The sequence below is a fragment of the Chelonia mydas genome, chromosome 5, assembly GCF_015237465.2.
Source record: "Chelonia mydas isolate rCheMyd1 chromosome 5, rCheMyd1.pri.v2, whole genome shotgun sequence".
Taxonomy (NCBI): Eukaryota; Metazoa; Chordata; order Testudines; family Cheloniidae; genus Chelonia; species Chelonia mydas.
In genome coordinates this window covers 127,821,023-127,842,886 of record NC_051245.2, presented here as the reverse complement: position 1 = coordinate 127,842,886, position 21,864 = coordinate 127,821,023, and the positions used below count along the sequence as shown (strand labels likewise).

Below are 21,864 nucleotides of genomic sequence, written 5' to 3'. Positions count from 1 at the left end.
GGGGTGGTACATGCAGGCGAGGGCAGCGCGCAGCGGAGCCGCCTGCCCCACCCCACCCCCAGGAGCCACTGCCTGACATGCTGGCCCCTTCTGGGAGCAGCGCGGGGCCAGGGTAGGCAGGAAGCCTGCCTTAGCCCTGCTGCGCACCGCTGCCACCCTGGAGCCGCTCGAGGTAAGCAGCGCTGGGCCAGAGCCTGCACCCTGAACCCCTCTTGCACCCCAACCCACTGCCCTGAGCCCCTAACCCTCAACCCAGAGTCTCCAACCCCCTGCCTTGAGCCCCCTGCCGCACCCCTCCTGCACCCCAACCCCCTACTCTGAGTTCCCAACCCCCTTCCCTGAGCCCCCTGCCACACCCCTTCTGCACCCCAACATCCTGCCCTGAGCCCCTAACCCCCTGCCCTGAGGCACCTCCAGCACCCACACCCCTCCTGCACCCCACACTCCCTCCCACACACCACCCCCTGCCCCAGCATACAATTTCCCCACCCAGATGTGGCCCTCGGGCCAAAAAGTTTGCCCATCCCTGTAATATGGTCATGCTTGACTTTGCAACTTTAATATTCTTTTAATAAAGTGTTTTGTATGTAATATGTACACATGCTAGATGAAAAAACTTCCCAGATATTCCAGATGCCGAATGTAAATAATGCCTTTTTTTTTTTAAAGGAGCATATTAAGAGATGAGCAAACCAACTACATTACAGTCATTTAAAACTGTGTTTAGTAGACATATTTACACAGATTCCGGGAAGCAAGAGATCAGTAGTTTTAAAAACCATTCAGCAGAAAATGTAGGGCAGTTAGAACTTTATCATAACATTGCTCTTCCTCCTACCCCTTCTGTATATGTCTAAGCTTTAGTGATGCTACATTATTTTTGTAATGTTTGGTTTCCTACAAAGATGGCTGTTAGATAAAAATATTATAAAATTTGGCCCAGTAAGAGATGGGGGGTTACTTTTGAGGACTTTTTTTTTAATTTGGAAAATATTTATTTTACACTGTTTAGTTTGATATATGAAGTATAATAATTACATAGAGTAAAGCATGCGGCCGGATCTGAAGATGTATTACACAGGGCTACTCTCTAGACATGACCATTTGCTTTGCACTTCTGTGGAGAAGTAGCTGAATCCACATGCTATACTTAATTGCTCAGGACAGCAGATGGAAGGAGTGTGTTGGGGTGGACAGTCGATGTTTTAAGGCCCAAACAGAGATGCCCCATGTGCTGTTCTTCCCAATCCACTGTCAGAAAGGCAGCTGGGAGACCACGCATTGTATCACCATATTTCTTGGAAGGCAGACACAGGGCAGATGACTGGTAAAAGGCATCACACACATGGCAAGTATGCAGCACCTACAGCCTTCAAGATCCCTCGGCAACCTTCTCTAATGCCTCGCCTGAGTACGTATTTGGCTGAATTTCCAACGGGTGCCACCCCATCTCAGCATCCTGTGTGCAAGAGAGAGCCCAGTCATGCACCAGCAGTGTGACCAGGGCCCACGCTGCACTGAAATGAACACAGTAATTCTTATATTGTATGTCTTTAATTACTTTCTTAGTCATTGATTCAGTGTAAGATTTCTAAGTTAGTCGCTCCATTGTTCTCCTACTTTATGCTTAGTTCATCGCTCTCAGATGGCCCGATCATTCCAGCATCAACCCTCTTCACAGCTTCTTAAGAGAGAGAGAGAGAGAGAGAGAGAGAGAGAGAGAGAGAGAGAGCGCGCAATATTTTACAGCTCTTGGTGTTATGTTAAAAGGTAAAACAGGCTATTTTTCTGAAGATTGCATGTCAGGGTATGTCTACACTGCAAACCAAAAACAAGGCAGCCAGTCTGAGCCTGAGTCAACTGACTTGAGCTCATGCAACAGGGCTAAAAATAGTAGCGTGGATGTTCCCACTTGGGCTGGTCTCACAGACTGGCTGCAGACTGAGCGGGAACGCCTTCTCCGCTATTTTGAGCCCGGTAGTGCAAGTCCCGCGGTTGACTCAGGCTCTGAGACTCATCGCACAGTTTTGGTTGGGGGGGTTATTTTTGCAGTGTAGACATACCCACTGATATCCGATATGCCTCATGGGTTGGCTCCTATAGCGGGCTGGGCCCTTTGACTCTGCGACAGCTCTGCTGCAGCTGTGCCGCTGTAGCATTTCGAGCGTCGACATAGGGACGGCTTTGCAGCAGGATCAGGCCCTTCATTTAATCCCTGCTTCAGCCAATCGCATCCTTTCACCTTTGTGCGGCTATTATTGTCTACGTGAAAGAAAATAGATTACTACAGAATAAACAGAATTATTTAATCTGGAGTGACCCTCCTGGAGGGCAAAAATTCATATGGTTCTATGTTTTCAAAAGGAGATGGTTGTTAAAGCTTACCCAGCACATTTTCATTCTTTCCGTCCCCAGGAAGCAGCAGCTGGAATTTCCCAGTGCTAAATACTGATGCATTTTACATTCCTTCTCAGCCTCAGGACGTCTTAGCTTGCCAAGTCTCAACTAAACCTGTGAATGCCAAGGGGACTGATGATAAACAGACATACTCAGCAGCAAGCCTGATCGCTACACCTGTCTCAAAGGCACGCTGCCACAGAGGTCACACCAATGTGATTGTATAAACTCTTCCATAGCCTGTGGATGTCAACCCAGGGATGTGGGAGCTTGGGTCAGAGAAGGCGAAGGGCCTGATTCTGCAAGGAAGGGCCTGTTACTAAGCAAGTGACTGTGGTCCCATTAGCTTCACTGGGACTACTCATAGGCTTAAAATCAGGCATGTGCATTGAGCACCTTCCTTAGTAGGGGTCTTAATGCTCAAATGTCCAAGCTAACGACAATTAGTATAAAAATATAGTTTTTAAAAAACCGCTCGGGTAATTCTGTAGTTTATCAGTACTTACTGAGTACTGTACCTACTGCAGTCTATCTTACAGGACAATTTAACTCCTTCCTGTACTTATTGACCTACAGATGTTAAGGCAGTGTGCAAAAGAATATTACAAAGCGCACTCCTTTGGGGAGCTCGCTCTGTGTGATAGCCTGTCGTGTTTATTCTTTGAATACAAGTGTCCAAAATTCCTGAGCTGTAAAATTCATATTCCTTTCCACCAGCTGTCTCAGTGCTTGGGCTTCTTTCTTGGATTGTTCAAAGCTTGGTATCCACATCTCTCGCAGAGATGTCCAGCGTATGTTTGGAGAGGAGAACAAAGCCTCAGGTTTCGGGCAGCTCAGGTGGTTAACTTGTGCGTTCCATGTCCTGGGTGACAATCCCTGGCAATGGAGGAGAAACACAGGAAGGGTTTAATTAGACTCCAGGTCATGGATAGCTGCAGTGATTAGAATCATAGAATATCAGGGTTGGAAGGGACCTCAGGAGGTCACCTAGTCCAACCCCCTGCTCAAAACAGGACCAATCCCCAATTTTTGCCCCAGATCCCTAAATGGGCCCCTCAAGGATTGAACTCACAACCCTGGGTTTTAGCAGGCCAATGCTCAAACCACTGAAATATCCCTCCCGAATTCTTCTCCTCTCAAATTCTCTTTCTCGGTGAAAGCATATTTCACTGTTTCTTGCACCGTAGGAACACCTCTTTGTGAAGTTCACGTTCTGGACTGTATCCTGCCTGCTGCTTTGATAGAATGGGCACCGCACATGCAGTGAAACTGAAAGCTTCCCTACCCTGCCCTGCACAATGTACCTTAACCCTGCCCTGGAGAGTGAAAGCGTAGATTGGTTTCCCTGCCCATCTACATGAGTTGTTTGCAGTGTCTTTGTAGCCATGTTGGGATATGAGAGACACAAGCTGGTTGGTCCTTTTATTGGACCAGCCTCTGTTGGTGGAAGATAGAGGCTTTCGAGCTTCCCAGAACTCTTCTTCAGGACACTGTGTAAGCTCAAACGCTTGTCTCTTCCACCAACAGAAGTTGGTCCAGTAAAAGATATTACCTCCTTGTCTCTCTCACATCCACGAGAGTGGTAGTCATGGCGCTGATTTTCAGAAGGGAGACATCTCTTCACTGGGAACTGGACTGAAACCAACTTACTTTTCATATAGGCCACCGAAAAAAGAAACCAGATGGTAAAAGCTCCCAGATGAGACAGAATTGGGCTGCACTGAACTGATAACCTAACTGCGAAAGGTTCTATGTAGCTACCAATCCACTGAGTCATTTCAGCAAAATATTCTAATCCCTGCTCTGGGGTCTGATCCTATGCTCATTGAAGTCATTAGCAAAGCTCCCACTGATTTCAATGGATCAGGATCAGATTCCTAGAGAATAATAGCCAAAGCCTCAGCTCGTATAAATTGGTGATGTTCTCTTGACTTCCACAGAGCGGCGCTGATGTATACCAGCTGAGATTCTGACTCTAAGAGTTTAGCAATTACTTGTTATCATTTCAATATATATGCATTGTGTGATAGGAGCTATGAAGCGGGCACTGGTGAACTCAGCGGGCCTTTTGGTCCTGGAAGCCTCCTTGATTAGGGAGACCCAGCAATGTGGGAATGAGGAGAATCTCAGCTTTCAGTTCTATAGTTACTCTCTCCTACACCTGCTTCCTCCACTTGCATGGTTAAGCAAAAAAGAAGTTGTTTGATCTGAAATTTGCAATCAGTTAAAGGCTCCATTGAATTGAGGATCCTAGATAAGCTAAATGCTCAATAATTTGCATGGCAAAATTTTTAATCCCCTTTAACTAATGAGCAACAGACAAGTAGCTGAAAACAACTTGAGTATTCTTAGTGCCATTTTGCATATGAGTACAGTTCATCTTCCTAAGAGTTTTCTGTCTCCCCTTGCTGGTTGATGAGAAAGCACTACAGTTCAGACTGCCACAGTAGAAAAGAGCAGAGGAGATGTCCCAAGCCAGCTTGTGTGATAATGTAAATGTGAGCACAGTTCCTGATTTGGATAAGCAGATGTAAAAATAATTCAATTCATATTGATAAAGGACCAAGGGGGAAAAAATTGAAAATAGATTTTGGGTACCTCCGTTCTTGGTGCTTGAAATTGGGCACCTAAACTTCTGTGGAATCTACAATCAGTGGCCACTTTTGAAAAGGTGGCTGCCCAGCTTTACTGCACGATGATTGAGGGAGACATGACATGAGTTTGTGGTTTCAGTCTAATTCCAGGTGTGCTGTGTCCCTATCAGAAAAATCCACCACAACTAGTAATCCCAGGAGAGAGGCCAAGGAGATAGAACTACTCTCTGACCCTAACAAGTGGCCCCTCATGATCATAACTGATGAAATTACGAGGCAGTGTTCTCTAAATAAAGTGTATATCGGTCTGCGTATGTCAGCATGGCACGGGAGTTTTAGCCCTGTTGGAAGATCAGTCAGATTCTGTTCACCAAAGCTAGCTATATTTAAAAGAAAACAACCCCAAACACAATTAGAGTTATGAGTACCTTTTCCTGCCTTCTGATGTTTTCCCACACCCTATTACACACCATGCACTCAAACACATCAATATAATTGTCCTGCGTGATATCCTGGACTCCCCATTTGCGTTCTCGGATAGCAGTGAGCAGTCGTTGATTGGAGATGGCCCCTTTCAGTTTCCATTCTAGGTAGGCCTCGTACTCTTGGTCATTTGTGTCCAGTGCCTTGATGTAGTGTGCCAGCTCTCTGGGATGTGAAAATCTTGTTACAAGGATTGCACTCTTATTGCTAGGAAGCCAGTCCGTAATGCTGGGAGACCCATAGTACACTGGTACCACTCCCAACTTGAGGGGCCTCCAGAGTTTTTCAGTGATGTAATCCTCGCAGACTGCATTTTCAAAAGCCAGAATGAATTTGTACTGAGCAAGTATTCTATAGAAGTTACCATCGTCCATGGAGGCTGGGTTTTTGAGGTGCTGAGGAAGGTCTCTGTTATGCAAGCATTCACCATAGGAGTCCACCTGGATGTAGCTCATCAGCTCACGCACGTAGCTGTCCCGGTCTGAAGGAGGGTCGCAATCGGACTGCACATACACAAGCGGTGCAAGTCCTTTTCTCAAGCTATTCTTCTTTTGCAGCGGAACCATGTATCTCAGAGACTTTATGACCTCTATGCCCTCTAGATACTGAGTAGTCAGCGGCAGATGGGAGTGGCGACTGAAGGTAGCTGTATGGTTGAACAAGGTGATGGTAGGTTTGTGGAAGAGCTTGTAGTTGTTTTTGGGCGACTCTTCATGGAAAAGGGCCCAGTCGTGATGGCGTTTACGAGGGAGGGGTAAGCTATCTATATTAAAGTCAGTACCTAGACAAACACAAATAATGTTACTAGCCAGATCCTTAATATATTGAACTAGGAAAAATATATATATTTAAATCACTGTAAAAGGCCCTTGTTATTTACTTCGGGCCTACCTGTGCCACTCTTACTCACAATGAATACGATTGTATGTGTAGTAAGGTTCTGTTGACTGCAAAAGGACTAGTCCTGTAGTAAGGTACTACTCACCATAAGTAAAGGTGGCACAACTGGCCTCTTAATATTTCCAGTAAACTCTGTAATGGAATAGCAGCGTTTTAGCTTACAGTTAGGCCAAAAAGGGTTGTGTTAATTTTGCATTTTAGTGGACTCATTATTATTTTTAATTGTTGTAAGACACTTCGAAATAATAGGATTGCTTCCTTCTCTGGAACGAAGGGCCACAGAGTCAAAATAAAATTCCAGATACAATAGTCATAATTATGAAACCAACAATTACCGCACAACAATAAACACCAGTGTGGGGATGTGGGGATCTGTACCACACGTTCTCATGTAACCAAATTCTCAGATTATGGGCCTTGGAGAATATGAGTTAACCATTAAGATGAATCATGTGTGATGGATCTGCAAAGCTAGGGACTTCAACTCCCATCAGCCTCCTCCTCACTGTACATCCCCTTCCCCTGGCCAGGTAAGGTCCTGAATGAGGATGTGGCAGGGCCCTCTCTGGGACTTAGGAGTGGGAGCCACTTAGCAGCAAGAAGCTGGAGAGAAGCCTCGGGAACTGTGCCGCAAATGGACAGGCTGTGACTGCTGGACATCAGAGCTGGGTGCAGGTCTCTGTGGGGCTTTTGGGCAAGCAGCAGCAGCTGGGCAGGGAGCCAGTGCAAAGGGGACCCCCAATGAGAGACACTAACTGAGTCTGGCTTGGAAGCCTGCAGATGTTTATTTGCTTGAGTACAGATTAGACTGGAGAGGGCACCCCAGGCACTAGGCCTGAAGTGCCCTGCCTCTCAATTGGACTGCCCCAGGGGCCCAAACGAGAACCACTATTGCTCACTTCGAACTGTAACTAAGCTTCTGTATCCAGGGTATCGGCGACCTTTCTCCTTTCCTGCCAGCCCTAGTAGCCCTTCCTTAGCCATGTGTCTGATTGGCTATTGGGACCCACCAGGGCTAGCGCCTACAAGACCTACCTGCTGAAGCACCTACTGTGCTTGCCTTCAAAATGGGGTACATGAGGCATGCTAGTTGCACCCCTAGAGGTTTGGGGTACACAGTAACCGCAATAATTACACATGCTTATCGGAGCTTGTGCCCATTTACCTTTAAAGTAACCTTGCTTCCACTCCCCTCCCCGGATAAGAAAAAGAAAGACATTATTCCAAAAAGCTTTAGTAACCAAATATCAAGGTGTTATAACAGGTAAGAGAATTAAACCAGACAAATGGATATTTGGGACAGATTCACTCAGACCACTCCAGCAATGCAAAGTAGCCGTAAACTTGGCTGTTCAACTGTCCCCTTAGACTGGGTTTTTGGCTGCTTTGCATCACTAGAGTGGCCCAAAGCAGCCAGAGCATGGTGGTAAATCATACACTGTAGCTCAGTGGTTCTCAAATTAGGGCCGCCACTTGTTCAGGGAAAGCCCCCAGCGGGCCGGGCTGCTTTGTTTACCTGCCGCGTCCGCAGGTTCGGCTGATCGCAGCTCCTACTGGCCACGGTTCACCGCTCCAGGCCAATGGGGGCTGCAGGAAGGGCGGCCAGCACATCCCTCGGCCCATGCCACTTCCCGCAGCCCCCATTGGCCTGGAGTGGCGAGGGAGGGATAACTGGGGGAGAGGGATAGCTCAGTGCTTTGAGCATTGGCCTGCTAAACCCAGGGTTGTGAGTTCAATCCTTGAGGGGGCTATTTAGGGATCTGGGGCAAAAATTGGGGGGTTGGTCCTGCTTTGAGCAGGGGGTTGGACTAGATGACCTCCTGAGGTCCCTTCCAACCCTGATATTCTATGATTCTATGAACCTGCGGACACGGCAGGTAAACAAACCGGCCCGGCCAGTGAGGGGCTTTCCCTGAACAAGCAGCGGCCCTAGTTTGAGAACCACTGCTGTAGCTCCAGTACTTTTTGTGTGAAGTTCATTTGATTAGTCTGTGATTTTTGTCTTGGGATTAACTGCAAAGTGCTTACAAAAATTATATCAGGACAATTTATTGGCTGGGGACTACGGTATATATTATTTGATTGTAGTTTAAATGCTAGTACAGTAGTTTGGATATGATATTTTAATCATTATTCTCGATCAAGGGCATCTGGCCATGCAACAAACTTTCAGAGGTCATCAAGCAAAGCCAAAGTCTGACCATCTTTAGGAAATGCAGCAAGATCTAATTCTTTGGAAAAGACTTCCCATCATAAGAATGACACTCCCTTCAATCCACCAGCTCCTACAATGATGGGTGGAGATATAAAATCCTAATACCACTAGTGCAAGAGTCATAAAGGACAACGGATGGTATTTGGGGGAGTTAAAGCATTCTGTATCCTCTTCTTTTTACATGTGATTCTGTGTGGTGACTGTATGTTCCCATGATGAGGCATCATACAGCATATAGGAAAATGATCCTTGTTTTTTCTGTTTTCGCTGTGTTATTGCGATGTGAGCTGCTAGCAGTGGAGGTGAATTATTAGAACAGTAGCTCATGAGGGCTATTTTCTTTTTAAAACATGCTTTTAAGTGGTGTTAGGAAGAGATAAAGAGTAGAGGATAGTGAAATACCACAGACTTCAGAGTAACCTTGACTTCCCTAACTTTTACATGTACACTTCCTCTTGGAGGAGGTGTCAAGAAAAACGAGACTACAGAGAGGATGCAAGAAAGCAGAGTGAGATGAGGGACTGTAAATGGGAGTGTGAAACTGACTAACTGAGAAGAGGAGGATTGGGCAAAGGGAAGCCTGTAGAAATACGCAGTCGAGGTAAAAGCCCTAAAATGATTCCAATACCACACACTTAATCTTGGTCTAGCTGGTAGACAAAGAGATTTTAAGGATTAAAGAGATGATGACAGTACCTGCCACTGTGGAACAAAGGGGAATTAATAAGATTATGATGAGATAAAGAAGGTGGAACAAGATTCATAGATATTAAGGTCAGAAGGGACCATTATGATCATCTAGTCTGACCTCCCACACAATGCAGGCCACCGAATCTCACCCACCCACTCCTGCAATAAACCTCTCACCTATGTCTGAGCTATTGAAGTCCTCAAATCATGGTTTAAAGACTTCAAGGTGCAGAGAATCCTCCAGCAAGTGACCCGTGCCCCATGCTGCAGAGGAAGGTGAAAAACCCCCAGGGCCTCTTCCAATCTGCCCTGGAGGAAAATTCCTTCCCGACCCCAAATATGGCTATCAGCTGAACCCTGAGCATGTGGGCAAGATTCACCAGCCAGATACCCAGGAAAGAATTCTCTGTAATAACTCAGATCCCACCCCATCTAACATCCCATCACAGGCCATTGGGACTATTTACCATGAATGGTTAAAGATCAATTAATTGCCAAAATCATGTTATCCCATCATACCTTCTCCTCCATAAATTTATCGAGTTTAATCTTGAAGCCAGATAGGTCTTTTGCCCCCACTGTTTCCCTTGGAAGGCTGTTCCAGAACTTCACTCCTCCAGTGGTTAGAAACCTTCATCTAATTTCAAGTCTAAACTTCCTGATGGACAGTTTATATCCATTTGTTCTTGTGTCCACATTGGTACTGAGCTTAAATAATTCCTCTCCCTCTCCGGTATTTATCCCTCTGATATATTTATAGAGAGCAATCATATCTCACCTCAGCCTTCTTTTGGTTAGGCTAAACAAGCCAAGCTCCTTGAATCTCCTTTCATAAGACAGGTTTTCCATTCCTCGGATCATCCTAGTAGCCCTTCTCTGTACCTGTTTCAGTTTGAATTCATCCTTCTTAAACAAGGGAGACCAGAACTGCACACAGTATTCCAGGTGAGGTCTCACCAATGCCTTGTATAACGGTACTAACACCTCTTTATCTCTACTGGAAATACCTCGCCTGATACATCCCAAGACCGCATTAGCTTTATTCATGGCCATATCACATTGGCGGCTCATAGTCAACCTGTGATCCACCAATACTCCAAAGTCCTTCTCCTCCTCCATTACTTCTAATTGATGCATCCCCAGCTTATAACTAAAATTCTTGTTATTAATCCCTACATGCATGACCTTACACTTCTCTCTATTAAATTTCATCTTATTACTATTACTCCAGTTTACAAGGTCATCCAAATCCTCCTGTACGATATCCCGGTCCTTCTCTAAATTGGCAATACCTCCCAGCTTTGTATCATCCGCAAACTTTATTAGCACACTCCAACTTTTTGATGGAAAGCGCTCATAATTATAGTCTCCAAAGTATTAATTAGGAAACCTGTGATACGTGGCAAAGTACAGAGGGGAATGGGGGATGTGAAAAGGCTCTGCTCCTTTGAAAGCACCTTGCACGCAGGGTCTCATCTCCCAGGGGTAGAGAGGGTAGTACTCCCCTGGCTCTTAAGGTATGTGTACACTGCAGTCACAGGGTGCGATTTCAGCTTCTGCAGACATACCCGAGGTAGATTTCATCTACCTAGCTCAGCTACTAGAGCAGTGAAGCTGCATGGCCAGCCTATACTGAGCATGCACTGCCTGGTTTCTCTGCTCCAGTGTTCAAGCCAGCTGGATTAAAGCTGGTTTGAGCATGTCCACATCATAGAATCATAGAAGATCAGGGTTGGAAGAGACCTCAGGAGGTCATCTAGTCCAACCCCCTGCTTAAAGCAGGACCAACACCAGCTAAATCATCCCAGCCAGGGCTTTGTCAAGCCGGGCTTTGCATCAGCTGCAATCACACTCCATGACTGTCGTGTAGACGTACCCTTCAAATTCTCATGTCTGCAGCTTTGATAGTTGGGACACCATCCCCTGCGAAGAGGTTCACTGCTAGCAGCTGCTGCCTTGGCTCCTGGCAGAACCTTCTGAGGGTTTGTCTCCACTGCAATCCAGGGTGTGATGGAAGCTAAGAGAGATATACCTGAGCTAGCTTTCCTTGCACTAGTGTGGCTAAAAATAGCAATGTAAATGCAACAGCACGGGTTTCAGCACACATGGGACCCTAGGTACATAGTCACATTATTAACCCATGCTAGGGTCCATGCCCCCACATCTATACCGCTATTTTTGTCATTCTAGCTAGATTAAAGCTAGGCAGAATGGCTACCCTAGCTTCAATCACATCTCTGACTGCAGTGGAGACATACTCTTAGTTGGCTCCTAAATCCAGAGGAAGCAGGAGCTCTCCCTGCAAATGTAAATGCTGTGATCCCAGTTTTTAAAAAGGAACTGCCTGGAAACCTTCCCAAGGGCAGGAGTAAAATCCACTGTTGGAGGCAACACTTCACCTTTGAACAGAACCCTGAACTCTGAGGAGAGGATGGGCCTCTGTGTGATACTTTTCAAAGAAGAAAAATGACAGGTCAGCAGTGCCTCTGTAGAGACATCACCCACACAGGATGCCTGGGAAAGTAAACAGGGATGATTCGCCATAAACAAAAGCAAGTATTGCTAGTAAAACAATTCCACCGAAAAGCACCTTCTTCTTTTACTTTAAGGCACGAAACCTTCTGAATATCCATAGGCAAAAATTTCAGAGGCAGAGCAGGGAAGCTTCTCCCTTGGGGATGCAATTCCCTGGCAGGTATCTAGGGCAATGGTTCTCAACCTATTTACCATTGTGGGCCACATCCAATACTACCCGTATGGCCCTGAGGATGTCACGTGGGCCGCAGCTCAGTGCTGATTGGGCCGCAAGTGGCCCACAGGTTGAGATCTTGAGATGCAAATACCCAGATCTCCACCCATAAGACAATGGCAGGTGCAAACTTCACAGGAGCAAACTGCACCCTCCAGGAGATGGCTGACCTTCTGAAAAGCTTATCCATAATGTACAATAAAGGCAAGTTAATGCTAATATGAGAGCTTGCTTTATGCATTCCTTAACTTTGCTGTGTTTAAATATGTAACAGCCTTGCATAATATAGGGTTTCTTTTTCGCATTTAATATAATATACGAGCTTTGAGTCTGCCTTTACTGGCAGTGATAGATCATTCCCTGCTATCTTAAAAACTAACATTTTTGAATTTGCCTTTCAAAAGGTTTCAAAATGTGCACTGTCATTGTAATTAAAAAAAAGTACTTGGAGGGTCTTTTTGCTAATATATTCATTCCAGTTTAATTAAGTTTATTTAATCATTTCCTCAAGTTTGGTACAATGAGCAAATTGTACTTCTGCTAGAGCTGGGGGTGGCAAACAGAAGCACTGTCATAGGCCAGAAATATCACAGACTTTATAGTACCATGTGATGTAAGCTTTGGTTTCCTTTTATTTAAAATGGGTCAGCTTTTGATTCCTTTGCTATTTTTTCTTCCCATTCATGCTTCAGCACAGGCTCACTAATAAACTAAACTGACCTACTTACCCTTTGGAATTGGGTGTAATTTAGAGCTCTCAGAATGGAAGAGGTGGGAAGTTTGCAGTTCAGTGTTAAATAAAGCTCACTGATTATCAAAAGCCATTTGTTTCCTGTGGTTCACATTTTGTTTAAAAAAAAAATAAAACACATGTGCCCCTCTAAGCTAATGAATCAAGGTACTGAACCCAGAAATAATCTTCTAATATCAGACATTTTAGTTGATGGCTGCTTACAGTCAGAGAATAAAAAAATCTTCCTCGCACTGAATGCATAAAATGCAGTTTTTCTCTAAAAAGAAACTCTGTAAAAATTGCAGCTTCTTAACTGATGCACTTCGAGTTATATCTGCTTACGTTAGTGACAAAAATGTTATTTCTGCTTTTGACTTCTGCTACCCTGCAAAGCCAACACTGCTCAGAGAGAGAGGTAGATTCTACTCTTTGGGCATCGTCAATGGTAACTGTTTACTGAGTTCCACTCACAGTCAACTAGTTACCCCTTTGGCATGGAAGGGAATGGGGCTGTTATCACATAAGACAAATTGGCGAGGCTAGGAAAGAAACAAGCTTGACTCTCAGATCTGAGGCTGGCTTTTCAGGGCGGGCAGGGAGAAGAATGTCCAGGTCACATGTAAACCGAGCACATTTGATCTAGAAGTCAGCCAGAGACAATGCACAAGTAATTCCACACTGTCATTTCCCAGGATCACTTTTCAGAGTAGAACTACACTTTAGGTGCAAGTGGAGATACTTGCTGGTGCACTTTGTCACCAGACAGACTTTAACAACTTCCGCTGTGGAGGGTTACAGTTGCTCGGTACTTGATCTATAACAGAGAAATAGCAGAGGGGAGGGAACTCACTCATTTAAAATGACTCAGTTCCTTACCATAGAAGAGAAAGGCTTTTGTCATGTGATTATGCTGGTAGATCCTCTTGATAGTAAAGAAACAGACATCCTGTCCACACTGACCTAACCTCCCAGTCTCGCCAGTCAGCGGGGACCACCAGAGCAGGATAGGGTATCTGTCCGCATCTAAAACTCTCCTGGTATAGCTGTAGAGTTCCTGTTTATTAAAAAACTGATATGCATGTTTCCGCTGCTCCTCCAGTTTTAATGAACCATCTTGTAAACTGGAGACTTTTATCTTCCTTTCAGACTTGCCCAGTTCAAGAACCACCTTTGGAGAAAAACACATACATCATAACTTGCATGGCCAGGGACATACAGTTTGGCTAGCAGATGCTAATTTCCTTGTGTTTGTCAGTGAAATGCAGCCATCTCTTGGGAGACTTTGGCAGCTGTTTAGTAGCATTAAGCAGCACTTCATGGCTGTTTTAGCATAGAAGTGAAAAATACTATACCCATTTGAAACTGTAAAGGGAATTTAAGTAGACAAAGTAATTTATTCACCTTGAAACAGGTGAGGGCACTGTAGTTTATAATATACCTTCTGCTGACTGTCTCATAAAGACTTACAAAATGGAGGAAGGCCCATTTTTAAAATTAGCCCTGCCTAGGGTTACCAGATAGCAACTGTGAAAAAACGGGGCAGGGGATGGGGGGTAATTGGCACCTATATAAGAAAAAGTCCCAAAAAACGGGACTGTCCCTTTAAAAACAGGACATCTGGTCATCCAAGCCCTGCCTGTTACAGGCATGCTCTAGAAAAGTGAGGTGTCAGTAAACAGTGAAAATACAAGAGAAGAGGCGCTCAAAAATACACAAAATTGCCCCGGGTTTTGTAGGATCACTAAAACCTTCTTGTTACGTTGCACACTGTAAATGGTTCTTTCTGTGCAGGGCGAAGGATGAATGCTTAATGGTTGGGGGCAGGGGGGAGGGTTACACTCTGATATCTATGATTATATCATCCAACTCCTGGCTGGACCAAATGAACCCACTTAGCTTGTGGGAGCTATTGAGATTGCAGTCTAGAGGAGTCTTGTCAGCAAGCCAAGACTGACTTACATGAGCCATGGTTGCTATCTATTAATAAAGGCCAGTCTGGTCTAAAACAGCAGCAAATTAAGATACCTCCAAGCTGGTTCAGCTGTGCTGGCTGGCATGCTGTGGGGCAGAGCCAAGTCCCACTGCTCTCCTCCCAGCTGCTCTGGGTGGAAGTAAGTGGGCACACAGCAGACAGAGAGAGACCCTGGGGGCTGGGGAGGAGGGGCTCAGACTTCAGGAGAAGAAGATCACCAAAATGCAGGACAAAGGACAATTCTGGGGTGGGAAAGGCGAAATGAAGCCCCAGCCTCCTCCAGGGGAAGAGGAGAAACTGCCCTGAAGATACCGCAGGAGGAATAGGCCTGTTTTCTTCTGCCCAAACATATGCTAATTAAATATACTCTGCAATGGGTATGCTTATTTATATATTATGGAAAAAGAAGAACATATTTATCTTTCATATCAGACTTTTTTGCTGGCCTGACGCTGTGCTTCCTACCACCATAAATGGCCATTGGGTCAGTACAGACTTGGAAGGAAGAATGCCACTTACTGAGTCACCATCACCATTCGTGGCAGCGCCTAGGTTTCCCTGGTGGTCTATACTTTCCCAAGTATTGAACACGTGGCCAGACAAGTCCCGGGCTACTATGGAATGGCTGCAGGTCCAAACAGCTGGGATTTAGGAGTTTTGTGATATTATGATCAAAGGACAATGCGTTGGAGACAATGCTCCAGGAGACGCCCAGCTCTGAGAACACTTTCTCAACTCTGTCAGCTGTCTCAGGGCTTCCTGGCCACAGTTTGCAGTCAGTAGCTCTGTCCAAAATTATTAATGATTTTAGACATCTTTAAAGATGCATCAAAATTTCATTTGTCTGGAGGAGAAGGGCTACTGATGAATGCCTATAAATAATAATTTAAAAAAAGGAGAAAGATCAGACTTTGAAGTAATTGTGGACTTTTGTTTTCATTTTTCATATACGATTAGTATTACTAAAAGTTTTCTAAGCCCTTATTACCCACATTGATTTTTTGCCTTTGGGTTTTGTCTTTTCTCCTTATTTTGTAAGGAAGTTATTAATTCATTTACCTTTTCCCTCTAGCCCTGTGCTCTCAGTGAAGTCCACAACTAGTAGAAATTCTTTACAAAGATTCTTCTTAAAGTGTTATTTATTAATGAAAATATTTAGGGCCTTTAATGACATCTTTGTCCTGCCGGAATTAGGTAACAGTTGGAGTGCAACCACATGCATCTCTTTTCCCTCCCTTCCACGACTAGAACTCTTCAGCTACCCAATCCGAGGGTTAACTGTACCTGGAGTGTAACAAGAAGAAAAAAGAAGGCCGTAAAGCAGAATAAAGATGCCCAAAGTTTCTTCCTTCCAATTCTAATCATGCTGTGCTGCCAGGCCCACAGAGTGCCAAGTGGTGGTCAAGGCCTGTTATCAGGGATACCAGCTCCTCCTACAGCTTCAGTCATTCCTGCTGTGCTTTCCCATTCTGTCACTGTTTTTCTCAATGGCCACAGCTGCTCAGAAGGAGGCTCCATCAAGGACTGTATTCCTTGTTTGGAATTGTTTGGTTCAATGTCTAGACAGGACTGTGTTCTTCTGTAGACATCAGAGCAGCGTTTTGAACCAAAGATACCTTGGAGGTGGATGGACTGGCTAAATCAAACACAGAGTGAAGGGGCAAATATTAGAAACATATGTGCTGTCAACAGAAGTGCAGTTAAAATTAGTACCAAGTGGAACACTGAGATGCACTTAGCTGATACCATTACTACGTACGTTCCAGATAGAAGCCAGGCCTGCTAAGCACACTAACAACCTAGACAGGGCTGATTCTCCACTGACATGAACCTCCTAGGCATTGACCCTTGTGAAAAATGGGTGTAAAATACCTGTAAAAACACCTGTGTCGCTGAGCAGAGGATTCTGATTTGCACTCACTGTACACAGGTGTAAATGATCAGAGCCTGACAATTTACCTAACACTTATGAGTCTGAGAACTCGGTCTAATAACAAGAGTGAGAAATACCTCTATCCGCCCCATCAGAAACCATTTATTATTACTCGTCCTTGCTATCAAGACAGTGCCTAGAGACCCCCTTGTGGACATCACCAGCTGGAAAGGATTAGAGCACCCACTAGGTTGCTCTAATCTATGCCTGGCTGGCCTCAAACTGGCCTTAGAACCGTGGAGCTGCGACCGGCTCCTTTGTGACTCCCCCTCTCAACTGTGCCCCACAGAAGCTAGTTGCAGCAGCAGCAAATGTTGCCCAATGAGTTTGCCACCATGTTCTACATCTGTGCAGCATAGGGCTGAAATATTAGCCTGCTGATGTAGGCGTGTTTTACATGCCCTTTGCATGGTATAATGGGCTGCACACATCGGCGTGGGAAGTAGGGGTGCGGGGGGTGCTGTAGCACTCCCAGGTTGTATGCGGGGCCACTGACCCCACACCCAGGGATCCACTCCCTGGCTCCGGTCCCGGGGGCCGGCCCCATGCCCCGCTCCCCAGCCACTGGCTCCATGTATAAAACTGGGGGTGTTTCCCATGCCTATGCCCTGCTCCCGGCCCTCCGCCCGCACTCCACCCCTCAACCCCTCATATGGGACTCCGGTCCCGGCTGCCAGCCCCGCTCCTGGCCCCGCGCCCAGGGCTCTGTTCCTGCGCCCCACTCCCTGGCCGCTGGCCCTGTGCCTGGCCCCGCCCCACCCCCCACTCCCAGGTCTCCTCTCCCGAGGCCCGCCCTGCACCTGGTCCCCTGCTCCCAGGGCTCCTCTCCCAGAGCCCCACAGCTGGCCCCACAGCTGGGGCTCTGCTCTTGGACCCGCACGTGGTGTCCTGGCTGCTGGCCCCTGCCCGAGGCTCTGCTCCTGGCCCCACGCCCACCCCCAGCTGTGGCCTTGGCCCCCTTACCCCTTGTCCGGGTCCCCCACTCCCAGAGACACAGCCCTGCTCCCAGCCTCAGCTCAGGGAGGCCGGGGGGGGGCAGAAAGGTGTAACGGGGCTGGCTTTCAGCACCCCAATTACTAAAAACTTTCCAGGGCCACTGGCTGCACAAGGTGCACGGCAGGAGGTGTAAGGCCTGTATTTTGTAACTCCCAAAAAGATCTGAAATACAGGACCAAACTAACAGTTCAGTCCCAGTTGCTTTGCCTGGATCCAGCGTGTCTGCAAGTCTGGCCTAGAATGAATTATGGAAGATATATGGAAAGTAGCTACGAAGCATGCACAAAAATAACCCCACTGTCCAGACTTAAACATTTGTTTAAATTGAACAGAGAAGTCCCCTTTCACTTACAATGCATTGCCCCAGTTCAAATAATACACATCTGGGTCCCAAGGCTCTATTGGGCCATGGCCTCTTATTACCACATGACACAGGACCAGGATTCGGCCTATGCGTCTTTAAGAAATGAACTATGGAAACAGTTAAGTCATCCCTGTCCCTGTTTCAATGGCAGTGAGAGATGCCATTTTGCTAATGCTGGATCTCCTGCATGGTACCAGACTGAGCCAGAGGACACACATCTCCGCATTGTGATGAATGGGAAACTAGAAGGTTTCAAAGCTGTTGGAGGCAAATTACACCAGGAGTTCCGCTGGTAGATCAAGCCTTACGTATTTCATATACTAAGATTAATATTTAAGTGGTCCAATAATTTTATATTTGAGATATGAGACGGAAAGCAAAATGTCTTCAACCATATCTGCTTACAAAGGTACCATACCTGCTTACTCTTGAGTGCGTTAGACTTTTTGTACCTTTCTGTTTGTTAACAATACACATTCAAATGAATTCCTCATTAATATTTTCATTGTGCACAACAGTTAATATTAATATAAAACATCCAAAAACACTACATTCAAAGCATATTAACATTACAAAGTTCAGCACTCTAAAGTTAGGAAATGCCAGAATTAAGGCTGCCTGTGCAAACTTAATGCAGCTCCCTTACTTGCATGTATTTTATGAAACAGTCTTTAATTACATGATCACATGCTACTTTTCCACGGGACCCAGCCTCCTTCAGTGAATAGGTAGTTGTTCAATAACTCTATTATCGTCATTCAATATGTGGCCTTAGACATTATTTACCACACACCATTCAAACCCAGCACTGAATATAGAATTTCCTCCCGAGTCGGGGGACTTTAACTACCTGATCAAGGCCTCTGACACAATGAATCGCTAGGGCCTATGGAAACTCCTTCATACATTTAGTGGCCTGGAGAACATGATTGCTGTTATCCACTTATTCCACGGTGGCCAGGGTGATGGAGTGTGCTGACTCTTCAGAAGCCTTCACTGTCACCAACAGCACCAAGCAAGGAGGTGTAATGGCTCCAGCCCATGCAGGACTTTGATGGAGGTGTACACATCTAGTTCGGGTTGGATGGGGGCCTATTCAATCTACAGCGACTCAGGGTCCACACCAACAGGGGCAGTACTAGGGGGGACTTGTGGGGCTATAGTCACCCCAAAATTTGCCTTAGCCCCCCTATAGCCACCCTACCCCAATCAGGAAGGGCTCCCGCCACCGGGCTGCTCATGTTCGCACAGGCGCTGCTCGCTGTCCCCTGCCATGCTGCTCGCACCGCTGTTTTCAGTTCTCAGACTGGGGGGCACAGAATGTATTTGGGGTGGGGTGAGCTCTGAAGGAAGAGCAGAGAGAAGCAGCTGCTGGCTCCGCACCCAGCTCTGAAGGCAGCGCCGCCTAGCCACAGTGGAGCAATAAGGGTGGCATGGTAAGACTGCCAGGTGAGTACCCTAACCACGGGGTTAAATGTTATAAGGGTTTGTCATCACCGTGAACTTGCCTCAGAGACCCGATCCAGTAGGCGGCCCCGGTTTGTGAATCTCTCGGAGGCTTAGATGGGAGCTAAGCACCCAGACACCCACAGGGAGGCAGCAACGCACATGCTCAGAGGCAGAAACGTAAGTGCCTAAGGAACTGAGGAGCTGAGGGAGGTTAGGCACCTATAGCATTTTAGCTGGAGTTGTTTGCATGTCAGTGGTGCCCGAAACTGGAACATGGATGCCTAACTCCTTTGGGGCATTCATAGCTCTGTGCTTCGTCTCACAATAGTAAGGGCCAGATTGTCAGAAGAGCTGAGCTCCCATTTAGGTACCTAAATGAACCAGCCTTTTTCAAATGTGCTCAGTGCCTCAACAGCTCCTGTTATTCTGTGTGAGCCGCTGGCTGCTGAGCAACACTGGATGTTTATTACATGCCTCATGGATTTGACATTTTTATTAAAGCCGCAGCTCCCGACGTCACATGAATACATGCCAATCTCAGCTTCTGTTTTTAAAAACTTAGGTTTCAAATAATCTTTATCACTGCGGAGAAGATTTTGAAAACATGAGTCCACTCTGAAAGCTGAGAAACCAGAAGACAAAGAACACAAAATGTATTTTTTTTAGGCCTGTCTCATGAGTTTTGAATGCTTTGGGGTTGGCAATACGGCCTAGGTGCTCAGCACTTTTGGAAATCAAGCCATGTGTTCTGGTGGTTCACTGCAGTGCTTGAAGTGCACAGGAAACATAGTGCACATATATAGTGGGCCAAATTCTACCTTCTGTTAGACTGGTGTAAACCCAGAATATCTACATCCAGAGCACAACAGAACTCAGTTCAGTGCCTTTAATACAATGGACCATTTCTTTTCATGCTTAGATCAAAACTAAGAATCTGATTGAGTAAAAATTTCCAGCCAGAAATTAGGTTAGAGTTGCTAATTTTGGAGGATGGGGGTGACATTTACTTTCTCCACATATTGGCATGTTGTGTCTGCCGTCGGTGATGATATTACAGGATCATGTGCTGATGCACTGCCAGCATACTGAATTTGCAATGCCCAAAGTAAGTTCAGAACTTTCAAATAGTGGTAACAGTAAATATTTGTTTTATGGTAGCACCCCTAGTTGTTTTGAAAGCTTAGCTGGCCACCTATGACTATCAGGACTGTCCACGAATTTCAAAATGGGTGGAGATGTTTGGGATTTGAGCAATGACTGAAATACATTACAAACTTTTAGTCTCCTATGGAGCGAAACAACCTCATTTAAATTCACACAAATGCATTTTGGAAACCTCATTCAAAATGCCAGACTGTACAGCCCAGCAACGCACAGATTATTTGTTTTCCAACATCCAACTACATCTGCTTAAACAGTTCATAACAGCAATCAAAGGCTCTAGGGTTTACTGATCCCATTCTCCATCTCAGCCCTTTATGGGTTGCAGACAGCTCTTTGCATCTTTCTCAGCATCACTGCATCCTATGCTGTTAGATAACCAAGAAATCCACACCAGTGATGATTTTTCCCCTTACCTCAGGAAAACTGCGGGGCTCTTAGGCCATTGTTGCTATGCTCTTTTTACTTTCAGTTTGTGCAGCTGTTCGAGATCAGGATAAAAACCTGGAGCTCAGAATATTTCTCTTAGCAAAATAAATATGCAGAGAATCCCTCTGAGTTCCTGGGAATCCAGTATCCATAGTTTCACGAGTCCTATTGCCAAGCAGAGCTTCAGCCAGGATTGGAATCCAATCTTTCCTAGGTCCTGAATGTTCTGCAAAGGAAAACTAACTACATTAATTGTGCTATCATTTTTGTGAAGATTGCGCTTCCTGGAAGTCTCTGACAAGGAGATCTCAGCAAAAATCTGTTCTCTGTGCTGACTTCTTTTTTTTTTATAACAGTGCAGTTATTGTAGCCAGTCCCGCTCTCCTAACGGGACTTAGATTCACTGTGTTCTGCCAGAGGAGGGCTGTTCAGTTGTAAAAAGAAATGCGTCATAAAAGTTTGGAGTGTGCGGTGAGCTCTGTGCTTCTCCAGCCAAGGGCCGGCTAAAATGCATCCACTTGGCGAAGTCTGATATCAGATGTGTCACTTGGAAATAAAGTTGACATGTGGAGTATAAAAATGGCGAGGCTGATTCTCTCTTGCCTGCTGCATCTCTCTGCATGGGCATCTCTCTGCTCCTGTGCAAAGTGAATGTAAAGCAGGACCATTCCAAGCGGCTAGCACTCTGTGTAGGTGGAAGTGCCACACACAGGCAAAGTGGACTCAGGCCCTCTGGGTCGAAGAAGCTTATGGAAGCTGCTTCCATTATTTGGATTAAAGATGTGCTTGTTTTTGAAAG

The 21,864-nt window shown here is 45.8% G+C and overlaps 1 protein-coding gene across 2 annotated transcripts; it reads right to left on the bottom strand.

The window, feature by feature from the left end:
* Nucleotides 1–603: 603 nt before the first annotated feature.
* FUT10 (fucosyltransferase 10) lies at nt 604–21,652 on the bottom strand. 2 transcript variants are annotated; one of them, XR_005225876.2, is made up of 6 exons: nt 21,053–21,652; nt 16,018–16,369; nt 13,638–13,929; nt 5,420–6,255; nt 2,386–3,273; nt 604–2,262 (listed from the first exon to the last, which is right to left on the bottom strand). XR_005225876.2 is itself a non-coding variant. In XM_027825494.3 (5 exons), the coding sequence occupies exons 2-5, from the start codon at nt 16,096–16,098 to the stop codon at nt 3,052–3,054; spliced, it is 1,431 nt and encodes a 476-aa protein (XP_027681295.2). In that variant the 5' UTR covers nt 16,099–16,369; nt 21,053–21,652; the 3' UTR covers nt 2,293–3,051. The 2 variants fall into 2 exon arrangements, 1 of the variants encoding a protein (XP_027681295.2); XM_027825494.3 differs by lacking the exon at nt 604–2,262 and having other exon boundaries at nt 2,293–3,273.
* Between the last annotated feature and the right edge of the window lie 212 nt (nt 21,653–21,864).

What these genes read in the sequence shown, in the direction of transcription:
- FUT10 (XM_027825494.3), bottom strand. Translation starts at nt 16,098, where the DNA reads ATGATTAGAATTGGAAGGAAGAAACTTTGGGCATCTTTATTCTGCTTT. An exon ending in AAAAGCCTTTCTCTTCTATG is followed by an intron (nt 6,256 to 13,637) that starts GTAAGGAACTGA and finishes GTGTTTGTCTAG; the next exon opens with GTACTGACTTTAATATAGAT. An exon ending in ACATCAGAAGGCAGGAAAAG is followed by an intron (nt 3,274 to 5,419) that starts GTACTCATAACT and finishes CTCCATTGCCAG; the next exon opens with GGATTGTCACCCAGGACATG.